Source organism: Chlamydomonas reinhardtii, chromosome 17, assembly GCF_000002595.2.
Source record: "Chlamydomonas reinhardtii strain CC-503 cw92 mt+ chromosome 17, whole genome shotgun sequence".
Lineage (NCBI taxonomy): Eukaryota > Viridiplantae > Chlorophyta > Chlorophyceae > Chlamydomonadales > Chlamydomonadaceae > Chlamydomonas > Chlamydomonas reinhardtii.
Genome location: NC_057020.1, coordinates 5,486,141 through 5,506,451, shown reverse-complemented (window position 1 = coordinate 5,506,451; position 20,311 = coordinate 5,486,141). Strand labels below are relative to the sequence as shown.

The 20,311-nt window shown below is 59.9% G+C and overlaps 4 protein-coding genes across 6 annotated transcripts; 2 read left to right on the top strand and 2 right to left on the bottom strand.

Moving 5' to 3' along the window:
• Positions 1–1,133: 1,133 nt before the first annotated feature.
• Positions 1,134–12,252, top strand: CHLRE_17g737400v5 (uncharacterized protein). 2 transcript variants are annotated; one of them, XM_043072577.1, is made up of 28 exons: positions 1,134–1,386; positions 1,728–1,911; positions 2,022–2,067; positions 2,232–2,257; positions 2,384–2,461; positions 2,845–2,930; positions 3,093–3,190; positions 3,423–3,473; positions 3,603–3,778; positions 3,996–4,024; positions 4,235–4,301; positions 4,457–4,487; positions 4,614–4,682; positions 4,846–4,948; positions 5,254–5,384; positions 5,562–6,661; positions 6,813–7,005; positions 7,125–7,454; positions 7,583–8,026; positions 8,270–8,394; positions 8,630–8,682; positions 8,793–8,890; positions 9,040–9,478; positions 9,625–9,721; positions 9,921–10,158; positions 10,283–10,335; positions 10,546–10,641; positions 10,809–12,252. In XM_043072577.1, exons 3-28 carry the CDS (start codon positions 2,061–2,063, stop codon positions 11,133–11,135), a joined length of 4,545 nt encoding a protein of 1,514 aa, XP_042915035.1. In that variant the 5' UTR covers positions 1,134–1,386; positions 1,728–1,911; positions 2,022–2,060; the 3' UTR covers positions 11,136–12,252. The 2 variants fall into 2 exon arrangements, with proteins under 2 accessions (XP_042915035.1, XP_042915036.1); XM_043072576.1 differs by having other exon boundaries at positions 1,779–2,054.
• Positions 12,253–12,271: 19 nt separating this feature from the next.
• Positions 12,272–16,263, bottom strand: CHLRE_17g737376v5 (uncharacterized protein). The gene is made up of 4 exons (XM_043072575.1): positions 15,484–16,263; positions 13,671–13,881; positions 13,264–13,510; positions 12,272–12,328 (listed from the first exon to the last, which is right to left on the bottom strand). Exons 2-4 carry the CDS (start codon positions 13,671–13,673, stop codon positions 12,291–12,293), a joined length of 288 nt encoding a protein of 95 aa, XP_042915034.1. The 5' UTR covers positions 13,674–13,881; positions 15,484–16,263; the 3' UTR covers positions 12,272–12,290.
• A 100-nt stretch (positions 16,264–16,363) lies between these two features.
• CHLRE_17g737351v5 (uncharacterized protein) lies at positions 16,364–19,499 on the top strand. 2 transcript variants are annotated; one of them, XM_043072572.1, is made up of 10 exons: positions 16,364–16,555; positions 17,174–17,287; positions 17,382–17,449; positions 17,627–17,652; positions 17,779–17,856; positions 18,268–18,353; positions 18,516–18,613; positions 18,879–18,929; positions 19,059–19,234; positions 19,448–19,499. In XM_043072572.1, exons 1-10 carry the CDS (start codon positions 16,473–16,475, stop codon positions 19,478–19,480), a joined length of 813 nt encoding a protein of 270 aa, XP_042915031.1. In that variant the 5' UTR covers positions 16,364–16,472; the 3' UTR covers positions 19,481–19,499. The 2 variants fall into 2 exon arrangements, with proteins under 2 accessions (XP_042915031.1, XP_042915032.1); XM_043072573.1 differs by lacking the exon at positions 19,448–19,499 and having other exon boundaries at positions 19,059–19,369.
• CHLRE_17g737353v5 (uncharacterized protein) lies at positions 19,372–20,223 on the bottom strand. Its single transcript, XM_043072574.1, has one exon. It carries the CDS (start codon positions 20,099–20,101, stop codon positions 19,901–19,903), a length of 201 nt encoding a protein of 66 aa, XP_042915033.1. The 5' UTR covers positions 20,102–20,223; the 3' UTR covers positions 19,372–19,900.
• Positions 20,224–20,311: the final 88 nt, after the last annotated feature.

The window sequence follows — 20,311 nt, the reverse complement described above, 5'->3', positions numbered from 1 at the left end:
GCTTCCCGAAATCCGCCAGGATGGGCTCCCGAAACCCGGCGGACTCCCAGGGACGACGACCGACCCCCCAACTTTGGGGGCTCAGAACTTCCTCACCAGACACCCCCTAACAAAACTAAAAGCACGTGCACAATGCTCTCCTAAAGCTCTGAAATATTGAGCATGGGGTAAGAACCTGAGCTTTCTACCCCCCCTGCCACCGTTAACCGTTTCCACGACTCGCGCAGAGACTAGGATCAGCTAGGAGAATACTATGGCAACAGGGGCACAGGTGCGTCTATAGACTTGATGAGGCCTACCACCCACCTACCAAGCCTCCGCCCAGCAGCATGCCGTCGCAAGGGCGCGTCCTGGCCTATCCACAATACTGCACTTCACGTTCATCTGCCATATTCATCCGTCAAAGGTATCTTTCCTTGGCGTTTACCCGAAGGCATGGTAGGTGGATTGGTGGGCGGCTTGGCTTACCTGACCGCCTTGGTGGTTCTGGACATCCATGCCAACGCATTCTCGAGGGTGAAGGCGCAGAGAGCAGTGGTAACTCATGCTCTGAATTCTGGGCCTGCGGCGGGTGGCTAGCTACATCGCGCGCGCGGGCACACGGGAACCTCTGTCGAAATCCTAGCGTTGGATAGGCACGAAGAAGAATGTTGTTGGAGGTCAACAATGCTTGAGTACGCTAGATATGGCAGTAGAAAGCTGATGGGCCGGGGACACGGTTGGACGTTGCGTCGAGCTGGGGCTACCCCGATGCGTTATGATGGTCCCCGCCGCGTGCCAGCGGTTGGCTCGGCCGTCCGACAAAACCCAGCGAGTCGGAACTCACTGCTTTAGGAGTCAGTTCTGGATGGAATCGCACTGCAGCTTTGTATTAGCAAGTGTTCAACAAAGCAAAACTTGCGCTCGTAATGAAAGCTGCATCATTGCCGATCGCACACTAACGCATGTCGCCAACACCGTATAATAGTTTTGCCGGTTTGTGAACAGTACTAGTAACTAATGTGCGTTTGCATGTATTGGTCACTGCTGCTACGTCGTGATAAATCCTTCTGGAGTCCGTCCACGCAGGGTGCGCCCAACTCTGCCACCCATTAATTGGAATTCCTTCAGCAAATGCAAATACGCCTTGTGTAATCTCGGTACTAGTGCAGCAGGAAGGGCAGCGAAATATCTGTCAGCAGCACGCGTGCGGTTGCAGGCTGCATCACCTACGAATGTTACTGCAACAGCTTCCGTCAGTATCATTGTTGCTAGCTCTGTGCGTGCTGGCAGCGTGGCAGGCTGTTGAGGTGGGTCATCGCGGAAAGCTCGCTATCCCTGCAAGCATTCGCCGTGCTGACCTGAAGTGATCGCGTTGCATCTCTTTCAACATATGTTTCATGCAGGGTGAGATGTTTGTGGTAGCGCTCTGTGAGGTTTCCGGTTCCCGCGCTGAATCGTGCCGCCCCCCAGAGTTCGGGGTTTGGGGCTTCCCGCCATTATTGACTGGCAACCTGCTACCGCCGAGGACTGGTTGGTGTAGTTAAGCGCTCCATGAAGCAACGTGGATCGGCGCATGCTATCGGTCCCGGGCCGCCACTCGTCAGGGCGCTGGGCCCCACTCAGTTCCCGCGCCCAGCTTTCTATTAGATAAGAACTCCCGCGGCCTCCCCCGACGGCCCCAGCGTCTGGCCGTTGTGGTTTGTACGACACGTACGCTGCTTTACCCCAAGATTCCTAATTCCCAGGGTTGCTGACCCCAAACCCCCCATTGGTCCGCCCAAACGCACCCCGCACAGCCGGCGACACACAAGCCACGGCAATTCTGCGCAGCGCGCCGGTTGGGGGCCTCTTCAGCAGCGCGGACAGTCTGTGCGCGACCGACATCGCATCAACCTGGTTCAACACCAGTAGTGCGTGTGACGCATTCTGGTACGGCGTACAGTGCCAATCAACGGCCGCGGGTTTCGTGGTCGTGTCTCTGGAGCTGCCTGGGTGCTTCCCCAGCGGTGGGGCTTTCTCCACCGTCGCGCCCCCCGCAGCGCTAGCGCAGCTCACAACACTTACAAAGCTTGGTGCGTATGGAGGGTGAGCGTTTGCTTCCTGCTTTCACGGCTACTGTGGCGCCATGCAAGGCAGCATAGCAGGGGGCGGGTATGTTTCGCTGCTGCTGAAGTGCCGGGGTCGGCGAGGTGGCTTGGCTCCTGCTGCCTCTGACCCTTATGATGCTCACCCACATCATACGCCTATAGATTTGAGCAACAACAAGGCAACCTTGGTACGTGCCAAAGCTGCAAACTATCGTGGCGCGTTTGCGCCCTCATTGCGGAAATGTGAGGGGTACGTGAATACCTTGCACGTTGTAAAGCCCACTGACTGCACATGTTTGCATCCCAACGTACAGGATGGCACTGGACTGCCATTAGCCTACTCGGCTCTGTCCAACCTTGTGCAGCTCAACCTGAGCTACTCCAACCTCCAGGTAGCTGGTGTCGGTGTATGATTGGGTGGTTGTGGGCAACCTAGCGGAGTAACCTGTTGTGTGGTGGGGTGCGCGCATGGCTTCTTTCATTCCGCATGCGCCCTCAGCTTGCGCAGGAGAAGCTCGAATTGTGGCTGGGTTTAGGATGGTTCTGGGGGTGGGGTGGGCCTGGGTGTACTGGATTGCTTGGGCCTGGGGTTTTACGGCAGGTGTTTCTATTTTCCCTTGGGCCGGGGTCACGCGCACCTCTTCAGGCCGCACCAGCCGCACCTTCACAGCCGCAAGCGCCGCATACCCACCGGCCCGTCTCATGCGCGCGCGTACCACTCTGCGTGCACCGTATGTGCTGCCTGATGTGTGCCCACGAACCGCGCATGCTGCAGGGAGGCCCCGTTCCTTCGGCCTTCCACCCCGAGTGGAGCCAACTGACGGGTATCCAGTCAGGCTGGATTGACTTGTCCAGTAACAGGTGGGCCCTCGTGGTGGGGCCCTTTTCCACCAAGGGAGGGACACCAGCAGGTGGGGGCGCGCACAACTTGCACGGCGTGCCGTGTGATTGCACGCGCTGGCAATCTGATCACCTGTCGCCCACTCCCATCTCATCCACGCTCCCCTTGCATTGCACATGCAGGTACCTGGGCGGGAACGTTCCTGATTCCTGGAGCGCGCTTGCTGGTGTTGAAAACATCAACGTGGCGAACACAGGCGCATGCGGCACGCCTAATGCCGGTGAGGCCTAGTGGGGCATTGGTGCATGCTGCTGGGGGTGGGGTGGGGGGGGGCACCTGGGCGGTGCGGATCAGAGCTCCATCCAGGTGTGAATTGGGGGAGGTGTGGATCGGGGGAGGTGCTGGCCAGCAGCAAGGCACCGGCAGACAGTAGCATTATGATTGATGGGCAATGCGCATTTAGTCGGCTGTTGCTCATGCGCTCGCCCGCCGCCGCGTGATCCGCCGCGCAGCTGTGGCGGCTGGCCTTTCACCCGCGAGTTCCCCCCTTCCAACGAGATGCGGTAAGGGCTTGTTGTCTGGATTCCGCAGGTCACACTCACGTAGATATCCCGCGCAGGCGCGAGTATATGCGTCGTAACTGTCCAGAACGCATGGTGCTGACTGAATCATGCACACTCCCTGGCCAACAGAACGGGTTGATTTCCGAAAGGTCCTAGAGGTGGATTTGAAGCCGGTCCTCAACAACGCCACGAGCGCCGGCAGCAAGTGCGATCTGAACACTGACTGGGACTCCACGCGAACAATAGACACCTGGACAGGCGTGACCGCGGTCCCGCTCACCACGTCTGGCGTGGATATATTTGAGGTGCGTGTCTTGCGTGCGGGGCGCATGTCTACACACCAGGCGTTCATAACAGTAATTCAGTAAACGCTGAGGCCGGTCTGCTAGGGCCTACGCACACGCATGCCATTATTTTTGGGGTTGATGACCACCTGCCCATACCGGTATTCTTGGCTGGCTGTTATTGTTGCAACCGCACATACAACCGTTGCCACAACTCCATCCCTTACTTTGCGCACAGATCACGGCCCTCAGCATTGCTGATTGCTGGTAAGTGGTACCGTCGGCGACCCTTGCGCTCTTCTGTGCAGTCGCATTTTTGCAATAAGTGGGCACTCCTGGCGGCTCATGGATCCCGGAGGTCCGCGGCTCTTGTCCATTCGTACCTGCTGATCCCGCCATTCATGTCATCTCAAGTATGACACACAGATATCACACCACATAGCCCGCGGCTAACTCACGGACCTGAATCGCATGCAGGGCCAACAACGGCCAGCCCTTTTCTAGCGCCCTGCCGACGAACTTGACTCCTCTCTCCTCTCTCACGGTGTGTACGTGAGTAGGACATGGGATGGTCAGCGGGTTGGAGTGCGCGATAGAATGCTGCCGATGAATGTGGATTGACGTGTCATTCAAATGTCACTGCCGTCCCGCGACACGTGCCGGCCCGCCTCTCACGTGCTGGTCCACCTCGCTCCACAGTCTCTCCAGTACATTGGGAACAAGGGTGAAGGTGCGTGTCACGAATGCTGTACGCGATACTGCTGGGGGTTGTCCGTGACAGCCTAAACAGTCTTCATGCGGGTGGGGGACAGGCCTGCTGTCGGTTGACGCTGTCGTTGTCACGCCGCCACTGCAGGAAGCCTTGACGGCATCCCGGCCCTAACTGCATTAAGATTTCTGGATCTGCACGATAACACGTTCAGCGGTGAGCAACGGGGGGCTAATGCCGCTGCATGTTGTGGGGGCCCCGCGAGGGCATGTCCAGGCAAAGCGTGTCGATGTGCACACGCGCCCGCCCTGACATACACGCCTGTGCCAAAACACATCCGCGCACATGCACGTACATGCGTCAACACGCACGCGCGCAGGTTCCCTGCCGGCGAACATGACCGACCTAGTTGCTCTGACTGAACTTCGACTGAACATTAATAGCTTCACTGGCGGGGCGCCCAGCTCGTGGAGCGCGTTCGCGTGAGTTTCGCTTCGTGAGGGCACATGTATGTACTGTACAGCTCCGATTGCTGAGCTTGATGTTGTGACACGGTGACAGCTCGCAATGACCTATGCTTCACGTCGAGCCAGCCACGCATGCACACACATACTGCGCACACAGACTGTATTGTTTTCCTTGCGCTCTTCAACACATACCGTATTGTATTGTGTAATGTAAGCCTCCATTGACAGGCGTGCGCGTGCATTTCCATTCCTCAACCTGCCTCAACACATCTTGCGTGCTCTGCTTTCGTGCTGTACCGTGCATGCACCTGCACGTGCAGGATCATTCAGAAAATCGACCTGTCCTCTAACCAGCTGCTGACCGGCCCGCTGCCCGCCTCCTGGTCAGCCCTCAACGACACCCTGACCTTCCTCAACGTGAGCGGCACCGCGCTGTGCGGTGACGCGCCAGGTGCGGGCGCAGCAGCGGGCAAAAACATGCATGTGTCGCGCTGACTTGGTGTGCTGCCGGCTGTAGTAATTGCGTAATGACGTCGAATGATTCACTTATAAGCTGCATCTATCGGTACCCGGAATGATCTGTTCCATCTCATGTGCCCAACCACAAACCTGTTCACACCATCCACAGGCCTCAGCAGTGTCCTGGCAACCATTCCGCCCAACTGCCCTTCCCCACCCAGTCCACCCGCGCCGCCGCCTAGCCCACCCGGCCCTCCAATCCCAGTACCTGTTCCAACCAACACGCCGCCACGACCACCAAGCCCGGCGCCGCCGTCGCCCGCACCACCTAGTCCGGAGCCACCATCACCTGCTCCACCTAGTCCTGAGCCTCCAAGCCCGGAACCACCCAGCCCTGTGCCGCCCAGCCCTGTGCCGCCCAGCCCGGAGCCGCCTAGCCCTGCACCGCCCAGCCCCGAGCCGCCCAGCCCGGCGCCCCCCAGCCCTCCGTCTCCGGAGCCGCCGTCGCCTGTGCCGCCCAATCCAGAGCCGCCCAGCCCTGCACCACCCAGCCCCGTGCCGCCAAGCCCTGCGTCCACCAGCCCTCCGTCTCCGGAGCCGCCGTCGCCTGTGCCGCCCAGCCCAGAGCCGCCTAGCCCGGGGCCCCCCAGCCCGCAGCCTCCCAGTCCTGCTCCTTTTACCCTTGCTCCACCGTCTCCAGCCCCTGTACCGGTCAATGCTCCGTCGTCGCCCAGCCCCGCGCCGCCCAGCCCTACGCCGCCCAGCCCTACGCCGCCCAGCCCGCAGCCGCCTTCGCCGTCGCCGCCGCTTTCTCCGTCCCTGGCGCCACCTAGCCCCATCCCGCCACCGCCCCTGCTCGTGTTGGCCCCCCCTCCGTCGCCTGCCGTCTTGGCATTCCCTCCGCCTCCGCCTCCACCGCCCCCTCCCTCGCCGCCCGCGCCTCCGCCTCCTCCCTCGCAACCACCATCTCCGGCGCCGCCCGTTCCCCCATCTGCTCTGTCACCATCTCCCCCTTCCCTGGTCCCGCCTCTGTTGCCAGCTCCCTCACCCTCTACATCATCTCCTCCACCCAGCCCCAACCCAGCTCCCTTGCCGCCTCTTCCTTCGCCTCCCAACCCCTTGCCGCCCGGCCCCTCGCCTCCCGATCCGTTACCTCCCAGCCCCTTGCCGCCCTCTCCCGTCACGTCCACCCAGCGCCCGCCCAGCCCGCCCAACCCACCCAGCCCGCCCGGCATCTTTCTCAACGGCTGGGAGATCGTGTTCACGCCAGTGAGCCCTTGCTAATGTTTGGTTATCTGTCCAAACTGGTGATCGTGTTTGTACGCACGGAAGGACGGCTTCTGAGCGTTTCGCCTCCCGCACCCAATCCTTCCCTCTGTTTCAATTCCTGTGCGGTATCCTGCCCATCCTGTCGCCGCAGACCTTTTGCGACGGCCATGCGTCTGACAAGTCATTCACCGCTCTGAGCTCGGACCTGCTCGACCAGTACGGCCGGGTCACGGCCATCACGTACGTGTACGACAGCAAGGCTGGCGGCATCGTGGTGGCTGTCAAACTTGTGTTTGGCACCGGACCCAGCACACACGTGGAGACCGTGGCGGGCAGCCTTTACGGTGAGGGACACGCGGCCCTGGGGATGGGAAGCCGGAAGGATTACGTTGGTGGAGCGCTCGGTTAGTGGTGTTTCCGTAAACATCGGCATGCGGCAACGCCTCCATTTCCTATGTCGCAGATCCCGGAAGCCCCACGCTCTCGGAGACCACGGCCAGCTTGGTGTCTGCTAGCGGTTCCGCACTAGACAGCGTCTCTGTGTGCTGCAGTGACACGGGTGCGGTGGCTCAGCTCACCGCCACCTTCACGGATGGCAGCACCTCAAGCACGGGACCGTGTCCCAGCACGGGCGGCGCCGCCGCAGCGCGTCACCGTCGCCGCACGCTTCTGCAGGGTGGTGCTGGTGGCGGCGGCAGTGCGGGCGTGCCAGGCGGCATGGTGGTGGGCGGCCTGCGAGGCGGCGCAGGCGCAGGTTTCGGCAGTATGGGCTTCGCGCTTGCGGTCAGGAGAGGTGAGCCGTTTGAGTGATGTTATGCGCATAAGGGTGGACGTAAATCGCAGGGAGCGTGCTTGCCGGCAATTCGTATGCATAGTATGACTCGTCCATCCTCAACTTGCCACTCACCAACTGCAATGCAGGTTTCCCGCCGCCAATCACGTCCCCACCGCCGCCGGTCACCCCACCACCGGGCCTGCGCCTCCCTCCGCCACCGGTTCCGCCGCCGTCGCCTGCGGCACCCCCGGCGCCCAGCCGCCCCACCATCCCTCCCCGCCCGCCCTCGCCACCGCCTCCACCGCCCTTCCCGCCCTCGCCTCCACCTCCGGACCTGGCCATCCCCTTGCCTCCGCCCATCCCGCCGTCTCCTCCTTCGCCCACGCGTGCAGCGGTTGCCGCCGCGTTCATGTTCTACGTCAAAGTCGACTATCCACAGGTTACGGCAAACGTGCCACCCACACTGCCCAACCGTGTTCCGGTGGCCACGCTGGTTCTTACCGGGCCTGCACTGCCTGTAGTGCGCAGCCCAACGGATGATCCAATTGTGGCAACGTCGCGCTATGGGCACGGTCGCATTGCTGTGTTTGGTGAGCGCTTGGGAGGCTGGTGTTTCAGGGCTGTTGATTGGAAGGGGAGATGGAACGCCCAAACATACGCGTGTTCTGGTTGCCCCTGGCCTGTTGTGTCTCATGACGCAGGCACCGCTTGGGTCCGTTGTTGTCAAGAGTTGGTTGCGGCCGGCACACATGCTTCACACTGGTAGACAGCAGTGAGCATGTGCGTGTTGACCCTTCGGTGATCTGGTCCCTCGCCTTCTCTCCACCACGCAGGTGGTGAGAAACTGATCACGGGCTGCTGCAAGCCCAAGGCCAAGCCCGGACGCCCCACCTCCGACCCCGGCACGGACCAGCTCATTGTCAACATCGCTACGTGGGCGGCCTGGTACGGCACAAAGGTGCGTATGCGTGCGTCGATTGTACGGCACGTATTTCTGTATGTGTACGACGCCTTGAGTAACGCGGTCATGCGGAACGCGCCAAAACGTTTGGATCACTGCGTGTTCTGTACGTGGTCATGTGGTGACGCGGGACTGGATGTCCGTGGCCTGCATACTCATCTCCACACCGCTCTTGCACTTAAGCCTTCACGTCTTGCTCACTGATTGGGCCGGCCCGATACACTCAACGCAGGTGGGCAAGGCCCTAATTCGTGTGGCTGACATCAAGTTCCTGCCCATGGCCAAGTGAGTTGCGAAGCGTGTCGTTGCAGTTTTACAGGCGTTGTCTATTTGTTGGGATTTCACGTGATCGCACCACTGGCACGACCCACACCGTTTAACGGGCGCGCCTGCAGGTACGTGGTGGCACAGCGGCCGGACTCATTCCAGACCGCCAAGTCTGCCAGAATGAACTTCGTTCTGCCGCTCGCCACCTTCCTCAAGGGCGGACACCGTGAGTCGTGCATCCGCGTGCATGCCGACAACCTGCATACCGTACATCCCCTCAACACTGGCTGGTACTTCGTGTGCCCCCGCTTTGCACACTAATGTGCGTACCCAACCGCCTCATGCCCTGGTACCCATTTCGGACATCCCACACAGAGAAATGCGACGTGTACGTGATTGGGTCCTACGACGCGCGTTACCTGCAGACCAAGGTGTCAGGCTTCCTCCGTGATTTCGTGTTCAAGGGCAAGGGCATCATCGTGGTTGGTCCCGATGTCATGCCCACCATCTTCTACCTGGGAACCGGCACCGCCAGCCGCCGTCGCAGCCTCTTTGAGAGTCTTGAGTTGCCGCTGGGGCGCGAGGCGGCGTCTGGAAGCCAGCTTTGGAATGCCGAAGACGAGCCGCTGGTCCAGGAGGAGGGCAGCGGGATGGATGCGAGGGTCGTGGTGAACAGCGGCGGTCGCACGCTGCTGCAGGCCACCGCCGCTGGGGCGGCCAGCGCCGCGGCTGCCCGCATTGGCGCGCCCCAGTTTAACTCGAGCCTCATCCCTGTCAACCTGGTTTCAGGTCCCATGGGCCTTCTTATCACCGGGTGCGTGCCTTTCGTGCCCTAGCTGGGGCCTGCCTGATGTTCGCTGTGGAGCGCGACTGTGCACAACCTACGCAATCAACTCCTTCGTTTAAGCACGCCTTCCTTGTTCGCATGACTCGCGCTGCCCATGCCCGCGACGCATCCAGGTACGTGTCCGACCCCGGCGGCAACCTGACTGTGACCAGCCCCAGCGAGCTGCAGAACGCCGAGCTGGCGGCCAGCCAGTATGTGGAGTACCTGCAGGTGCGGGCGCGGGAGGGCGGGGGAACGAATGGGAGGATATGGGTCCACGGCAAGCATTGAGAGGGGCCAAAATATGCTACACTGCTGTGCAGGGGCATGCATGGGGCGCTTTTGCAAGTTCGTGCCTTCCACTTAGAGGCCTCTTGCAACCGGGGCTCACGCTGGCTATGTGCAACCTTACGCTGTGCAACCTACACAGGGCCAGATCCGCCTGTCAGTTCCTGACCTGAAGATCGTGCTAAACACAATCACACGCGCCCGTGCCAGTGTGCCCCGTTCCGGCGCCGCTAGCTCGCCCCGCTTCTGGGACCTTGTGGACGCAAGCGACAAGCTCGCAACTTCAGCACCCGCGCTGCCTCCTCTGTTCGATGACCCGCCGCCGCCGCCCGTCTTCCGTGCGCCGCCGCCACCTAAGCCGCCGCTGCCTCCCTCGCCTGGTGCGTTGTCTGCTTTGATTGGGCAAGGGACTTACACATGTGCACGTCACTGGTATGCAGCGCGTTGTCTTCGGTTGTCGTACCGTGACTTCCCATACTTGCCCACTACTCTTTATACTTGCAGCCTTCCTGCCGCCTCTTACGTCCTACGTGGGTTGCTTTTTCGATAATGCTCAGGTACGAGGGGCGGGCATGAATGACATTGACCGGGACCAATCTCTTGTTGGTGATACGTTTGAAAACTGAGCACGCCGTTGATGCGCCTGATGCGCCTGTTCAGGAAAGATAAGCACTCTTGTATCCAGAGATACGGGGCTAGACCTGGACAGCACATTCCGGAAAGGTGCGCCTGGTTTCTGTTAACCTTCTATGCTCCGACGTATACAGGCCCGCGCTCTGGCCATACAGCTGCTTGTGGGCCAGCCTACCAGTGTGACGCGCTGCCTGGATGCCGTTCCGCCTGAGGCCCTGACCAACCGCACCGTGAGTCCTGCGCGTCCTGGCAATGCCTGCTGCTGCTGTATCTGAAGCCATGTATGCCCATACACGCTTTACAGTACCATTGCTTCCTCTGTACCGACGTGCAACTGGAGTTGTGCACACACCCTAGCTACATACTCGGTGTCCCTCATCCGTCTCCGCGCTTGCAGGCCGCCATCACGTTCCTGGCCATGCAGCGCACCGCCTGCTTTGGCGCGTCCCAGCTTTCAGCTGCCTTCGTGGCGGCGCAGCTACCCGACGGCACATGTTCGCAGCCCTGCCCTCTGGTGGCGCAGCAGTTCTGTGGCGGCTCCGCCAGTGGCACCCGCGTCGCCGTGAGCGTCTATCGCATCTTGTCACCGGCACCACCAGCCGGCCGGCCTCCTCGGCCGTCTCCACCGCTGCCCTCTCCGGCACCTGCTAACCGACCTCAACCGCTTGCCGCGGCGCCGGCTGCGAAGCCGGGTACGGCTCCCCCTCCCGCGGCGCGGGGATGAATGGAGTTGTTAATGCACTTATGAGATTCTACAACGTCGCAGGAGTTTGTTCGCTTTACTACTGCATGTTGCAGGTGTGCTGTGAGATATTGATTGTCTGGGCGTGGCGTGTAATTGGATGGGAGCAATTGCCAGTGAATCGGCGGTATGGGATCGCTTGGAAGTGTCATCAAGAGTGTCATGAAATGTCGGGCACCATTGTTTTGCGTCGTGTTACCGACGGCACGTCGGTGGCTGGGTCGGGATTGGGATGACGACTACGTGTGTCTAAGTGTGTCTCTTTTCGTCCGCCGCTTCATGCGGCGTTCTCCCGATGCGCCGAGGATTGCACTTGATCGCGCGTCTGTTGTCGGTACAGACGTGGTTTAATGCTCGATCGCGCAACCTACCCATGCCCCATTAGGGCTTACAGTATGCTAGTACTTTCTCGCTTGTCGTAAATCGGCACGCGGCATTGCTTGGTAACTAGGGGGCAGGCAGTAAAGCATGTTCCGGATACTAGGCGCGCGGTATGTGACAGTGTGAGCGAGTGTTGTGTGTTAGCAGCAACCGAAGAATCATGGCGTGCTTTTCCATGCGCGCGTGTGTGCGAACACAAAGCTTAGCACAGTCGACCCGCTGCTGCCTGTTGCAGCATGGGGGCGTTCGTTTAGAAACACACCGATATGTGGGTGTATGCCACGCACGTGCTGCAAGCTGCAGTTCAAGTACTTTCGAAGCGCTTTTATTACCTGAGCGACATGTGTGCGCGAGAGCACCCGGTGCTTGGAGGTGTTGTTTTGCTTGTTGGCGGCTAGGATGAACGACGTCCACCCTCGTCCACTGTCCGGATCAGAGCCGGCGTGACAAAGCTCAGGGGAACACAATGGGGTGATATGAAGCTGCAGTTGAGTTAAGCTGCCCTTGAGTTTCAGTCGTATGGACACCGGTATGCGGACTTTCAAGATGTTAGATGGTTAGCAGTGTGCGTGGCGGTCGGAATGCCTAATACGCTGGCGGCGGGCGCGTGGATGCGATGGGACAGGGTAAGGGGCAGGTTGGCGTAGTCCCGAATTGTGCAGCGCAGGGAGTGGTGCAGCGTATTCCCAGACCCCACCATTCAACAACCAAGTTTTGACGTCAAGCCATGAGAGCGCGGCGGGTAGAACGCCGGACTTACTGTACCGACGCGTCGCTGGCTTGCTGGCGGCAGGCTGGTAGTTTGCTGACGCGCATTCCTCACGCTCGGGACGCCCGGCCAGGCGATAGCAACACACACACACACACACACACACACACACACACACACACACACACACACACACACACACACACACACACACACACAGCCCGCCGGCCGGAAGGCCAGCCACCGAAGGAACCCGACACCAACCCGACGCCGGCGCCGCCAACGTTCCTGACCTCGTCAGGTTGCACGAGGCAAGCGCAGCCCCGATCCCAAGCTAGCTGCCTAAGCAGCAGAACCCACAACCAGCTGCCTAAGCCAAACCCAAACCCCGCCCAGGAGAAAGGCAGCGCGCGCCCAGAGCCCCGCCGACCAGACCCCGGCACACCACACACAGATAGCCTCGGCCCCAGGAGAGCCGAGCCCCGGGCCGAGCACAGCCAAGCCTACACACACGCAGCCGGTACCGTCGTTGCCAAGCATGTGAAGTCACGGCGTCAGCAACATCGGCGCGGCCACCGGCACACCGCCAAGCGGCAGGCGGGCGCGTGGATAGATGCGATGGGTCAGAGAAAGGGGCAGGATGGCGTAGTCCCGCATTGTGCGTATTTGGGCGGGCGCGTGGATGCGTGTCCATATGTGCGTACCCACGTGCATGTGTATGTGCCAGTTCTAGCGGAAGCGTGCTGCCTAATGCTGCCGCACGGTACTGTAGTTAAGGTACGGTGAGCGAATGCGGATCATGCGCACGTTTGTCGGCATGCGGCAGGGAAGCCGCATCGTCGCGTGCTGTTGAGCGCGCCACCGGCACTTTTGTGTGTTGGACTCATGGGGCAAAAAGCGTCGTACATCTTCGCATTTGCGTTCACACTAGCTTACATTTCTCTCGACGCGCTTGTTCTAAGAGAGCGTGCGACCAGGAGGAGGGATTGCTCCTGTCACCGATGGTGGCGCCGCTCCCACCGATGGTGGCGGGGACAACGCGGGGACAACGCGGCGGGCGGTGGCGGCGGCGCGGCGGATAAGATGCGCGGTACGCGCTGACTGGGATGCCGGTGGCATTGGCGTTGCCACCACACTTCTGGTTGGAGGCGGCAGGGCAGGACACGGGGCAGGCGGCCTCCGCAATATGTGTGGCCACGAAGGACGCGCTGAGTTCACGACCGCCAAAGCAGGCGGTGCGCTGGAGGCCCAGGAACGTCATCCCAACCTGCAGCGGGTGCGGGTGTCAGGGCACATTAGCGCTCTCAGCTCATGATAAGGCGATACTAGCGAGTCGCGTGTGTTCCACAAGCCCGTTGTGGCCCCAGCTTGATCTGCCATGTGATGCTTACTCCTCCTGAGCCCAACTCGCCCAGATAGATCCTCACCATGTTCTGCTGGTTGCTGACATTGGTCGCGACGCCGAGGCAGCTGTCATCCGAGCAGGGTTGTGTTGAGTGCGCGGCGGCGAAGAAGGATAGCACAACTTACAGCAAGGGACCTTTATCCACATCGAGATGCCCTCACGCAGGACAATGAACAAGTCGACTCACTTGGCGGTGGCGGCCGTGGCGGAGGTAGAGGCGGCGGCGGCCGCAGCTGCGGTGGTGGTGGCGGAGCCACGAACAGAGGCGACAGGGCTGGTGCTTTCCCTGTTTCCCAGACAGCACGGTAGCCTCATCCGACAGGTCCCAAAAACGCGAGGCGCCGGGGGTGGGTGTGCGAAGGGGTGGGTGTGCGAAGGGGTGGGTGTGCGTGTGCGTGTGTGTGTGTGGCATGGGGGGGGGGCATGGGTGGCACGGCCCCCAACGCATCAGGTACATTCTCAAGCCACCGGCCCAGCCGCCGCCTGGGCACAGGCATCCCCAGAAAGCAACGTCAGTTATAGCATAATGCAACAGCAGCACGGGGCGAAATCGGCGGGTAGCAACGTGAGCACTGTACAGCAGGTGTGCGAAGGGGTGGGTGTACATGTGTGTGTGTGTGGGGGGGGGGCATGGGCGGCACGCCCCCGCACGCATAAGATACATTCTCAAGCCACCAGCCTAGCTGCCGCCTGGGCACAGGCATCCCCGGTAATCAACGTCAGTTATAGCATAGTCACGGGGCGAAAGCGGCGGGTAGCAGCGTCCGCACTGCGCAACAGGTGTGCGACGGGGTGGGTGTGCGTGGGAGCATGGGCGGCACGCCACCGCACGCATAAGATACATTCTCAAGCCACCGGCCCAGCCGCCACCTAGGCACAAGCATCCCGCCAGGGCATAGGTGTGTCCAGGATTCAGAGTCAGCATCACAGTATTAGGGCCATATTAGGGCCAGTTCGGTGTGGAACGGGTGACCGGGGGTGGAAGGGGGCCCAGCGGGGGGCCAGAGGACGCGGTGGAGAGATGTGGGCTCGACATAGTATCCTATTCTTTGATGCAGTGGAATGTCAAGATGCAGGCTTTAAGGAGTTCTCCAGCTCGAGCGGTTGTCGCCACGCACCATACATGTCCTTGGCATTCGCAGCTGGCAGTTGCATTTATTGTTCAAACTTGAGTTGTATGGTGAGACGGATTTTGCAACAGGAGAGACGTGGAGATACATAGCACTGCCAGCATGGGCCTCGGGTCCTTCGGGGCCCCCCGAAGTACCCGCAACCGAAATCGAAAATAGCCAACCGCTGCTGGTCCTTACACTACCGAAATCGCTCCCGACGGCTCCAGAAACCACGATGGGGCCCCCAAAACCGGCCCAAAACATGATTGACTGGCTCTTGGTTTACCTGAAATGCCCCCAAAACCCCTTGAAAATGTCGCAATTTGAAGTGCAATCTGAAAATTTCTTTGGGGCTGCCGCCCCCGGGCCGGCTTGCGCGGAACAGAAGGGGATTGCGAGGATTTGTGGCTGCCTGCCACAGAGCAGCTGTCCGGCATGTGCTGTTGGACACGTAAGACGAATGCAAGCCTTGCACACAAAAAAACCCTTGTAAAATGCTGCAATTTGAGGCCCGATATGCAAAATTTTCTCTGGGGGGACACCCCCCAGACCCCCCGGTTGGGGTTTACCGAAATCGGTCTGGGACCCGCAGCAGAAAAAACGCGTTTGCCGACCTCTGGCTCTGACGGGTCCTGGCCGGATCCCATGCAGCCCGAGCTGGATCCGGGCGAGTGCAATGCACACACAACTCCCCTGCACAAAACTGAGCGAGTCGGAACTCGCTGCTTTAAAAGTTCAGAAGGAATGACACCGCAACTTTGTATTAGCAAATGCCGCAATGCGCTCAACTTGCGCTGAAGCTGCCCAACTGCTGGCGCTGAAGCTGCTCGCATTGGATGCACGCACGCTAACGCATGTCGTGAAGACGTTCGTAAAACTAGCTTCGCCGGTTTTTGCGCATGGTAGTAGTACTAATTAATATGCGTATGCATGTATATCTCACTATGGCTACGTAGTGATAAATCCTTCTAGAGTCCGTCCACGCAGGGCGCGACAAATTGATGTCAGCCAAGGAGAATTGTTTCAGCAAGTACAATGCGCTTCTTGTAATCTTAGTTACTGATGCAAAAGGGAAGGCAGAGAAATACTTGTCAGATGCCTCCGCCGCAGCAAGCGTGCGGCTGCTGGCTGCGCCGCCTACGAATGTTAAGACTACAACAACTTACAGTATCACTATTACTAGCTCTATGCATGCTGGCATCACGGCAGGCTGTTGAGGTGGGTCAATGCATGGCAAAGCTGGCCATCCCTGTAGGCGCGCGCCGTGCTGACTTGAGGTGATCGCGTTGCATCCTTTTCAACAGGGTGAGATGTTTGTGGCAGCGCTTTGCGAGGTGTCCGGTTACCTGGCATTCCCGCACAGGTCGGGGTTTGGGGCTTATCGCAGCAGGCGGCACGATGCCGAGGGGTCTGAGCACGTTCGCCTCACTCATGCGGCCGAGTTAGCTGCTCGGACGAATTGCCATGCCTTTTATATGCTACATGTATTCAAAACATCTGTAAATGGTGACGTCTGCGGACGATCGTGCAAACAGATGCAAACTAAATGGTTTGCGCCACCGGACCCTGTAGCTCCGGTACATAGCTCAATCTAATATTTGCTTACCACAAAAGTGCGACTTGGGCCCGAAGCGACCCTTTGGAGACAAGCTTTTCCCCAGGGTCGGGATCGCAAGGAGGCCTCCTCTTTGCTCAGAAAGCGTTTTGATGCCATGCCGTGGAAATTTCAATCGACGGCAGCATGCTGGAAGCCGTGGCCTCCAGGGCGACATGCTTTCAACGTGGTGACAAACAGGCTAGTCTGAGCCCGGGTCCATTTGGTTTAAGTTAAACATATATACAATTATAGCTTTAGCTAGTCCACTAGCTCGAATACGCACATCGGTTTGGACAGCTGCGCCCACACGCACACTGCCGCGCCCACACGCACACGCCCGCATAATATGTACCCCCCCCCCCCAGTTCATAGAATCCATGTGTACAGTGTCCGGCCTGTTTCATAAGATATTAGGAGGGATCCGCTGGAGTCTGGGGCCGGTGATCCGCCTCCTGGCACGTTTTGCATCCCTGAACTTTCACATGGGTGCGTCCCCCGTGTGGTTGACCCGCAACCTGGTTTCGGTACTACCAGCCGAGGACTGGCTGGTGTACGGTCGTCAAGCATTCCGCGAGGCTACGTGGCGTTGGCGCATGTTATGGGTCCCGGGCCGTCGCTCGCCAGGGCGTTGGGCCCCACCCAGTTCCCGCGCCCCGCTTCTCTATTAGATAAGGACACCCGCGGCCTCCCCCGACGGCCCCAGCGTCTGGCTGTTGTGGTTCGCACCACACATAAGCTGCTATGCCCCAAGATTCCTAATTCCCAAATTGCTGACCCCAAACCCCCCATTGGTCCGCCCGAACGCGCCCCCCCCAGCCGGCGACACACAAGCCACGGCAATTCTGCGCAGCGCGCCGGTTGGGGGCCTCTTCAGCAGCGCGGACAGTCTGTGCGCGACCGACATCGCATCAACCTGGTTCAACACCAGTAGTGCGTGTGACGCATTCTGGTACGGCGTACAATGCCAATCCACGGCCGCGGGTTTCGTGGTCGTGTCTTTGGAGCTGGCTGGGTGCTTCCCCAGCGGTGGGGCTTTCTCCACCGTCGCGCCCCCCGCAGCGCTAGCGCAGCTCACAACACTTACAAAGCTCGGTGCGTATGGAGGGTGAGCGTTTGCTTCCTGCTTTCATGGCTACTGTGGCGTCATGTAAGGCAGCATAGCAGGGGGCGGGTATGTTTCCCTGCTGCTGAAGTGCCGGGGTCGGCGAGGTGGCTTGGCTCCTGCTGCCTCTGACCCTTATGATGCTCACCCACATCATACGCCTATAGATTTGAGCAACAACAAGGCAACCTTGGTACGTGCCAAAGCTGCAAACTATCGTGGCGCGTTTGTGCCCTCATTGCGGAAATGTGAGGGGTACGTGAATACCTTGCACGTTGTAAAGCCCGCTGACTGCACATGTTTGCATCCCAACGTACAGGATGGCACTGGACTGCCATTAGCCTACTCGGCTCTGTCCAACCTTGTGCAGCTCAACCTTAGCTACTCCAACCTCCAGGTAGCTGGTGTCGGTGTATGATTGGGTGGTTGTGGGCAACCTAGCGAAGTAATCTGTTGTGTGGTGGGGTGCGCGCATGCCTTCTTGCAATCCGCATCCGCCCTCAGCTTGCGCAGGAGAAGATGGGATTGTGGCTGGGTTTAGGATGGTTCTGGGGGTGGGGCGGGCCTGGGTGCACTCTGGGGGTGGGGTGTGCCTGGGTGTACTGGATTACTTGGGCCTGGGGGTTTACGGCAGGTGTTTCTATTTTCTCTTGGGCCGGGGTCACGCGCACCTCTTCAGGCCGCACCAGCCGCACCTTCACAGCCGCAAGCGCCGCATACCCACCGGCCCGTCTCATGCGCGCGCGTACCACTCTGCGTGCACCGTACGTGCTGCCTGATGTGTGCCCGCGAACCGCGCATGCTGCAGGGAGGCCCCGTTCCTTCGGCCTTCCACCCCGAGTGGAGCCAACTGACGGGTATCCAGTCAGGCTGGATTGACTTGTCCAGTAACAGGTGGGCCCTCGTGGTGGGGCCCTTTTCCACCAAGGGAGGGACACCAGCAGGCGGGGGCGCGCACAACTTGCACGGCGTGCCGTGTGATTGCACGCGCTGGCAATCTGATCACCTGTCGCCCACTCCCATCTCATCCACGCTCCCCTTGCATTGCACATGCAGGTACCTGGGCGGGAACGTTCCTGATTCCTGGAGCGCGCTTGCTGGTGTTGAAAACATCAACGTGGCGAACACAGGCGCATGCGGCACGCCTAATGCCGGTGAGGCCTAGTGGGGCATTGGTGCATGCTGCTGGGGGTGGGGTGGGGGGGACCTGGGCGTTGCGGATCAGAGCTCCATCCAGGTGTGGATTGGGGGAGGTGTAGGTAGAGGAAGGCTTGGATTGGGGGTTGAAAGGATGTTTGGGGGAGGTGCTGGCCAGCAGCAAGGCACCGGCACGACAGTAGCATTATGATTGATGGGCAATGCGCATTTAGTCGGCTGTCGCTCATGCGCTCGCCCGCCGCCGCGTGATCCGCCGCGCAGCTGTGGCGGCTGGCCTTTCACCCGCGAGTTCCCCCCTTCCAACGAGATGCGGTAAGGGCTTGTTGTCTGGATTCCGCAGGTCACACTCACGTAGATATCCCGCGCAGGCGCGAGTATATGCGTCGTAACTGTCCAGAACACATGGTGCTGACTCAATCATGCACACTCCCTGGCCAACAGAACGGGTTGATTTCCGAAAGGTCCTGGAGGTGGATTTGAAGCCGGTCCTCAACAACGCCACGAGCGCCGGCAGCAAGTGCGATCTGAACACTGACTGGGACTCCACGCGAACAATAGACACCTGGACAGGCGTGACCGCGGTCCCGCTCACCACGTCTGGCGTGGATATATTTGAGGTGCGTGTCTTGCGTGCGGGGCGCATATCTACACACCAGGCGTTCATAACAGAAATTCAGTAAGCGCTGAGGCCGGTCTGCTAGGGCCTACGCACACGCATGCCATTATTTTGGGGGTTGATGACCACCTGCCCATACCGGTATTCTTGGTTGGCTGTTATTGTTGCAACCGCACAACCGTTGCCACAACTCCATCCCTTACTTTGCGCACAGATCACGGCCCTCAGCATTGCTGATTGCTGGTAAGTGGTACCGTCGGCGACCCTTGCGCTCTTCTGTGCCGTCGCATTTTTGCAAAGAGTGGGCACTCCTGGCGGCTCATGGATCCCGGAGGTCCACGGCCCATGTCCATTCGTACCTGCTGATCCCGCCATTCATGTAATCTCAAGTATGACGCATAGATATGACACCTTCGTCTGCAGTCTTCAGTCCATCCTGTACCGCTTTCCCAACCACCTTAGCAACCACATAGACCGCGGCTAACTCACGGACCTGAATCGCATGCAGGGCCAACAACGGCCAGCCCTTTTCTAGCGCCCTGCCGACGAACTTGACTCCTCTCTCCTCTCTCACGGTGTGTACGTGAGTAGGACATGGGATGGTCAGCGGGTTGGAGTGCGCGATAGAATGCTGCCGATGAATGTGGATTGACGTGTCATTCAAATGTCACTGCCGTCCCGCGACACGTGCCGGCCCGCCTCTCACGTGCTGGTCCACCTCGCTCCACAGTCTCTCCAGTACATTGGGAACAAGGGTGAAGGTGCGTGTCACGGATGCTGCACGCGATGCTGCTGGGGGTTGTCCGTGACAGCCTAAACAGTCTTCATGTGGGTGGGGGACAGGCCTGCAGTCGGTTGACGTTGTCATTGTCACGCCGCCACTGCAGGAAGCCTTGATGGCATCCCGGCGCTAACTGCATTAAGGTTTCTGGATCTGCACGATAACACGTTCAGCGGTGAGCAACGGGGGGGCTAATGCCGCTGCATGTTGTGGGGGCCCCGCGAGGGCATGTCCAGGCAAAGCGTGTGGATGTGCACACGCCCGCCCTGACATACGTGCCTGTGCCAACACACACCC

What these genes read in the sequence shown, in the direction of transcription:
- CHLRE_17g737351v5 (XM_043072573.1), top strand. Translation starts at nt 16,473, where the DNA reads ATGCCGTGGAAATTTCAATCGACGGCAGCATGCTGGAAGCCGTGGCCT. An exon ending in TTCAACGTGGTGACAAACAG is followed by an intron (nt 16,556 to 17,173) that starts GCTAGTCTGAGC and finishes CGCCCCCCCCAG; the next exon opens with CCGGCGACACACAAGCCACG. An exon ending in ATGCGGCACGCCTAATGCCG is followed by an intron (nt 18,614 to 18,878) that starts GTGAGGCCTAGT and finishes TCCGCCGCGCAG; the next exon opens with CTGTGGCGGCTGGCCTTTCA.
- CHLRE_17g737400v5 (XM_043072576.1), top strand. An exon ending in CGTGGCGGGCAGCCTTTACG is followed by an intron (nt 7,006 to 7,124) that starts GTGAGGGACACG and finishes CCTATGTCGCAG; the next exon opens with ATCCCGGAAGCCCCACGCTC. An exon ending in ATGGGCCTTCTTATCACCGG is followed by an intron (nt 9,479 to 9,624) that starts GTGCGTGCCTTT and finishes CGACGCATCCAG; the next exon opens with GTACGTGTCCGACCCCGGCG.
- CHLRE_17g737376v5 (XM_043072575.1), bottom strand. An exon ending in CGTTGTCCCCGCCACCATCG is followed by an intron (nt 12,329 to 13,263) that starts GTGGGAGCGGCG and finishes GCAAACTACCAG; the next exon opens with CCTGCCGCCAGCAAGCCAGC.
- CHLRE_17g737353v5 (XM_043072574.1), bottom strand. Translation starts at nt 20,101, where the DNA reads ATGACAACGTCAACCGACTGCAGGCCTGTCCCCCACCCACATGAAGAC.